The sequence below is a fragment of the Uncinocarpus reesii genome, genomic scaffold (assembly GCF_000003515.1).
Source record: "Uncinocarpus reesii 1704 scaffold_4 genomic scaffold, whole genome shotgun sequence".
NCBI lineage: Eukaryota > Fungi > Ascomycota > Eurotiomycetes > Onygenales > Onygenaceae > Uncinocarpus > Uncinocarpus reesii.
In genome coordinates, this window is record NW_003052497.1 from 1,539,598 (window position 1) to 1,546,155 (window position 6,558).

At 49.0% G+C, this 6,558-nt stretch overlaps 3 protein-coding genes across 3 annotated transcripts in view; 1 reads left to right on the forward strand and 2 right to left on the reverse strand.

Moving 5' to 3' along the window:
- Positions 1-1,111, reverse strand: part of UREG_06646 (GTP-binding protein sarA) — a gene marked incomplete at both ends in the record, with an annotated part of 1,367 nt that extends 256 nt beyond the window's left edge. The window contains 5 exons of the mRNA XM_002583633.1: positions 71-370; positions 428-493; positions 629-668; positions 770-873; positions 1,093-1,111. Of these exons, the coding sequence (XP_002583679.1) occupies positions 71-370; positions 428-493; positions 629-668; positions 770-873; positions 1,093-1,111 (529 nt within the window). The remainder of the gene's footprint in view (positions 1-70; positions 371-427; positions 494-628; positions 669-769; positions 874-1,092) is intronic.
- An 803-nt stretch (positions 1,112-1,914) lies between these two features.
- On the reverse strand, positions 1,915-4,179 carry UREG_06647 (uncharacterized protein; the record flags this gene model as incomplete). Its single annotated transcript, XM_002583634.1, has 1 exon — positions 1,915-4,179. One exon carries the CDS (start codon positions 4,177-4,179, stop codon positions 1,915-1,917), a length of 2,265 nt encoding a protein of 754 aa, XP_002583680.1.
- A 455-nt stretch (positions 4,180-4,634) lies between these two features.
- Positions 4,635-4,954, forward strand: UREG_06648 (uncharacterized protein; the record flags this gene model as incomplete). Its single annotated transcript, XM_002583635.1, has 2 exons — positions 4,635-4,812; positions 4,908-4,954. 2 exons carry the CDS (start codon positions 4,635-4,637, stop codon positions 4,952-4,954), a joined length of 225 nt encoding a protein of 74 aa, XP_002583681.1.
- Between the last annotated feature and the right edge of the window lie 1,604 nt (positions 4,955-6,558).

Sequence of the window (6,558 nt, forward strand, 5' to 3'; positions counted from 1 at the left end):
CACCGTAACCTAATAGGGAGGAAAAGATTAGTGATGTATTCGGATAAGCAAAGAACGTGAAGGTACGTACCAGATCGTGCAATAATACTACACATAAACACTTCAATCGGTCTAGTTCCCTCCAATGGAACCTTCCCTTTTCCAGTTGTTTGGTATAAGCCCAACGCAGAGCGGAGCTGATCCTCAGAAACGGCCGCTGGATTATCAATCTTGTTACCAAGAACTAAGAAAGGAACCTTGGCGAGTTCTTCCATGGCGAGAAGGGCATCGAGCTCGAGTTTGGCTTCGGGGAAACGTTCGTAGTCGACGGCATCAATCATGAAAACGATCCCGTTAACTTCGGGAAAATAATCTTTCCAGAGGCGGCGAGCTATCCCAAAATCAACATATAAAATCGCAAAGGCGCTATAGCAAACCAGTGCCCTACCTTGAACGTGACCGCCCAAATCAAAAGTCGTGAAAGTGTTGTTGCCAATGGAGAGTTCTTCTGAATCTATTGAATGAAGGTCCGATTAGCACACAGTTTTAAATGTAGTATATTTCTTCCTTTTAGTCTTCTTTGCATCGAGCATGTACGCGTAGTATCTCCCTCGGAACATCCCAAGATTCTCAAAAGGCATATACGTACTCGGATGCGCAGTTGGTGGCAATAGCGCAACTCTACCGTTCTATCCCCCCCAAATCCATGCATTAGCAAATATCCACGATATCATCACTAGCACACAAACTAAAGCATCGCCAATCTAAACCACTCGGGGCCCACAAATACCTTCAACATCTGCAATAAAGTTGACTTTCCCGCATTATCCAAACCGAGAAATAGCAATTTAGCATGCTTGTTTAACAAGCCCAGGGAGGCGAGAATATCATAGACTAGAGATGAACAAGTGGAAGCGTTAGCAATGTTGTTCCGGAACATATGGCAGAATAAGTTTGACCTCAACACGCGACCACGCCTCATGGGGTTCCGGAACTAATCTTTCTCTCCACATCCAAATCAAACAAACGCAAGGGATCAATCCATGGGATAGAGGATGTAGCAAGTAGCAGAATAGAAGACATGGGGGAGGTTAGAAAGCTGTGGTTACTTACACCAGTTGATAATCCACATTGTTGCAAAAGTTTCACCCCCAAATCACGCACTGTGAAACAAGCAATTCAGGCAAGATATAGGAGGAAGTCCGCCTATGCTTTTGATAGAACTGGCTGGCAAGTATAAATGCAGCAGAGAAAGAATAGCTAGTTGAACCGTGATGTGTTGATGTCGTCGTCGTTGGGAAAGGTTAGTTTACTGGAAGATAAGTTGGTCACTTCATCATGGATTGCACTAGGCTTGATGCAGTTTAGTGGAGCTTAAGCTGGTTGATTAGTGAGCTAGGCAATTAGTTACATAAGCATCACCTCGGAGTGCTCTTCAACGGTGAGAGGGCATCAAATCTCCTGGACCTGATTTTGATAGTGCCTGTAAAGTTATTAGATCTTTGGAACGCATTTCTTTGCCGTATCAAGACTGTCTTAAAAAAGGATATCTGCTAAACCTCCCAGGGAAACACAAGCAGAACCACAAGAGTCCGAAGCAAATGACAAAAAATTCAGCTAAACAGTTCCTCTCCATCTGAGCATTGGAAATCAGGATAAGCCTCCCACTGGCTGGGGTATCGCATTCTCAGGCTAACGCTAAATATTAAAGAAGTAATATAAAAGAAAACGAATTGTAGCAAGACTGTTGTAACTTGCAACTGGGAAATGAAAAGCGAAGGTATATACAAAAGAAAACAGAACCAGTAGTATAAAAATGAGTTGTAAAACAGCACCCGCTGCTCCCAAAAGAAGAAATAACTCCACCTGGTCATCATGGGTCGTTATTTTATTTTATTTTTTGAACTATGCCAATAGGGAAAAAAAGAAGTCGATTTAAACGGAGAGCACAAGCGGAGGGCCATTGACGACGTTGTAAGCTTTGAATCGCTCAGCAACTTCAAGTCCAAGCTCTCTCATGCGTTCCGCGCCTTTGCCATAGAGAGGCCTTTTGCGTTCAAGCTGTTCTTTAGCCGCTTTGCGACAATGTTGACGCCAGAATTTCTCTTTGCGCTTCTCCCGCTTCTTTTCTAGGCCGGCCACAATGTCAATCGGCCCGCGGGTGTGCTTGTTGCGACGACGTGGAGCACGAACCGGAGACGTAGAAGACATTCTAGATGTTTGGCGATGAGAAAACCGAGCAAAGAACGGGTTGGGGGTCCGGGGTAATGATGAGGTACGTGTGCGATGCGGTCGCTGGGCAAGGCCAGTGAAATGCACGCGCTGGGCGCCGGTGGGAGCTCCTTGTGTGACCGAAGTGCGGCGGGTTGGCGGCGGGGATCTCAGCCGTCCAGAAGGAGGTGGCGATCTCAAACGCTTGGGCGAGCGAGCGAAGAGACGACGAGGTGGAGGAGACTGTAAGCGCTTTGGGGAATGGTTGGGCGTAGTATGACGAGCAGGTCCCTTTGGCCTTCCACGAAGAAGCTCATCATCAAATCCTTTGAACAACCCTGAAGCCTTCGCTTGCGCTCCTACACTTGTCACGGAACGTGCCTCCGAATTACCGGTTCCCTGCTCCTCGTCGTCGCCATCATCATCTTCATCCTCTAGGTCAGACGTAGGAAAGCTAGGGTCGATATCCTGAGGAATGGGAATGTGTTTTGAACGGCGACGTTCTTCCATGCAGGATATGTATGCAGCCTCCATAGGCCGATCTTCATCCAAAGTCCCACATACAAAATCCGTGCTATCGGGCAGAGTCGGAGTGCCTGGTCGAAACTTCGGGAACTTGAGTGGCTTGGTGCTGGGCTTCCGGCTTCGGGCAGCAACAGGTGTCAGAGTCTGAGTGTACGACTCGACAGACGTAGTAGAGTCACGTCTACCAGCTGTTCGCCTGAGAGCGTGTGGTTCAGATGTTTCACCGGACGCGACTTTTGGAGTCCAAAATCCATGTTCTCCGGAATCGTCGCTTTCATCATCAGAAGACGCAAAGCCAGCTTCATTATCGGACTCATTCCCATCGGACTCATCATCCTGAACGGTAGAGCCGTCGTCGCCGTCATCACCATCACCATCGTCATCATCTTCATCTTCGTCCGCATCATCCTCATCCTCTTCATCGTTTTCGGCATCCTCTTCATCTTGTCTGGCTTCTTCTTCCGCCTCCTCGCCAAGCTTTCTGATAGCGATCTCTTTGCGCATGCAGTCATTCATTGTAAGCTTCTGTCCGTACTCAGTAGTCTGGTTTATCCAATCATCATCATCTGATTCGCTACCAAATTCATGATAACGCACGGCATCTGAAAGCTCTAACGGGCTTGTCGTTTTCACTTGAATTATAGACGGAGACTTTTCAGGGGCTGTCTGGGATTGGAGTTTTGCTTGCTGCAAAGGATGGACGGAGGCTTGAGTGGCTTTGCGCAATAATGAAGGTGCGGGAGATCGGCTAACTCGAGCACCAGGCACAACTTTTCGGGTGGAAACACACTCCCTTTGGTCATTCCCATCAGAATCAGCGGGGCGCGCGGGGCAAACGAAGGTGAGAGCCGACTTCCGTTTGAAAGGCTCGGCTTTGGCGACTTCTTTTATAGGTTCGCTGGACACTTTATTGTCATCTTCGGTAAGCCGTCGGCCGCAGGCAAAAGTTATGCAACGTTTTCGACCCAGATTAGCTTCCAATTGCAATTCGCGTGTGTCCACCGGTTTTCTGATATGGCTACCAATGTGAGGCAACCGGTTATATTGCGGGGGCGGACTGGGGGTATTGGAGCGGAAAGGGCTGGTAGTCTCGCTGTCACTGGTCAGCTCAGCCGTCGAGGGCACACTTCGGTTTGACAGGGCAGAAGATGTCGTCAGCCCCGTCAAATCCCCGATTGATGGCAGATTGGCAGCCAATGGATCGACGGGAGATAGCTCTGGACTGCTAAGCAGGGCTCTGGTAAGGAGTGATTCTTTCTTGTGTCCTCCCACACCGATGGTTTTGGTCTTGGCATAGATTGGAGAAGGGACGGTCAAAGAGCGGTTTCCAGCCAAGCAGGGCCTAGAGAGCGAGCCTCGGTGATCTGGAGGTTCATCGGGTTCAGCGGGCACCTCGTCACCATCTATCGTGGGAGTATTGGCGACGTTTGATATTCGCAACATATCGACAGGAACGGTAGGCATTATATTGATAAAGCGAAATTTAACGGAAATCCGATGTAATGAGTATCGTCAAGCGAGAACTCGTTGTAATGCCGAGATCTAGAGCGTTCTTTCACAGCAATAACGGCGTCTCTTTCAACGGTTTTATCAAAGTGATATCAAAGCCAATAAAAGACCACCAAGACAAGTACGCCACCCAGAAACGAGATCGAAGGAAGGGCAGAAAGTAGTAGTTCAAGGGCAACAATTGGTAAATATCGAGCGGCTGTATAGATCGAACAAGAGCGTCAAGGCTGTCCCACTGAGGATTGGATGACCCCAACCCAGAGAAACCACCGACGGAGACGGTTTAAAACCGGAATCAGATCGATATGAGTTTGGCGTCCATGTGGACAATTATTGTCATAATAGTTGGATGAAGAGCATGGTGATGTGAAACGACGAACGGGCCGGTAGGATTTAATATGGGAACGAAAATGGTTCCGATTGTGTTGCCCGTCAGGCACGACGCGCAACCCCGTCCGGGCCAGGGAATGCGTTCGACAAAGACGGGGAGGTCTGCGAGCGAGCCAGCGGCGAGAGGGTCAAAGAAGAAACCCTCAGTGAGGGCGGACAAGCGAGTTGGTTATTCGATCGTCAAGGAGGCTCCTAAAGGTATGCAGGGCGAATAAAGGGAGACGCAAAGCGACGGTCGCCAGGTGAATCAGCGGCAGCTTTTTGCGGTTCGACGGGCGTTAAATGAGGCACAGGGACGGGCGCGAGCAAAGACGAGCAGCAGGAAGATGTTGCGAGATGAAGAGCAACATGTGGGAAGCGATGATTTGAAGTTGATGTTGTTGTGGGGGCAAACCGGAGGATGACAAAAGGGGGGAAGCGCCTGTGACAAGCCTGGACGCTCGCTGGCTCGGTTTCTTACGGCCGCGATACCACGCATCCACCATCAGGTCAGCACAGCCCGCATTATGATTGGCCGGCCGCGGGAAAAAATACATCGCAACGCCGAAGCCTTGTACACTGCCGGTTCCATCGGTGGTTTCTTTGACTCGCTGGAAACAAACACAAAAAGGGCTCAACCATGGGAAGCCCGCTGTTCCAGAATGAAATTAACCGCAGGACAAAAGAAATTGAACAGCAATCCAAGAGGGAAAATTCTATTTTTTTTTTGCTGCAGAATTCAAAGTGTGCCGTGGGACTACGGTTGCTCGCATCAAGCATCCTCTTCCGGCAACTGATATTCATCCACTCTTGGTCACAGCCATCACCCGGCAAATTACCTAGCTTCAGGGATGGCCCTTTCGATGCACCTCATCGAATCTATATTATTTGAGTGTATGTCATTATAGCGCCGTTCTCAGGTGTAACTCGTTCCGCACCGCCTGCAATGACGCATGACGCATGGCTTGTGACACCCTTCGAGATGTATGCTGTGTAACCAAAAAGGGCCCACGGCACAGTCCGAAGGGCCGTCGCCAGCAAGTAATAATCACGTTCGACTTGTCCATCGGGATCATGGATGATGAAGCTGATGAGCATTCTTGTTTCTGTTCAACCGTTTCATCAGCCGTTTCAGACAACCCCGCCCGGGTTGATATCGCGCCACGCGGATTTGAAATCGACGATCTCTCATCTGACATCGAGAAATCCAGGAGTGCCAGGGGAACTCTCTGCCCGGCTAACGGGCGCAACCGAGGAAGAAGGAATAACCTTCCCAACATTCGATGGTCGTGTTTCCAATTCACAAAATGCACATCCTGCGGCATGTTTCGCATGGCCCAGCAACAAAAAAGCAAAAGGACTCTGGTAGGCGTGCTCTGAGTGAAGCTGCCCGCTCAGACACCATCACCAAGGATGCAGTCAAGAATTGCTAGGATGTCAGGGTAGGGATTCTTTTTGCGAACAAGCAGCGGTCAGTGTGCTGATGATCCTGGACAGCTGGAGAACCCGCCAGCTTGGCAAGCGGCAAATAGGCTGTCGGATCGCTTTCCCCGTCTTGACACTACCCTCGAGGTATTTGTATTTACATAGTCTGTAGAAGAGATCTTTGATCGCGCTCAACATTTATTCTGGGACATATGCACCCACCTGACAGGAATAACTAGTTTAATCGTAATTCATCACCACAACTTACTAAAACAAAGATGATTATACACTGTTACCAATCCTCAAGTTTCTCCTGCAAGACACCTAAATATCCATGCAGAGATCTAAAGAATGCTAATCATCACCTGGAATAACCCAATGATCCTCACATTCGCTGCGTCAAGCTGCAACGGCATCGCTACCCAGTCGCACGCTGCATTTCAACTCGGTTGAAAGCTTGCAGGACGCCCTGCCGAGGATAAAGACAGATCCATGTCCTATTGATTGTATGTATGTGGGCACATATCTACATACATCGAA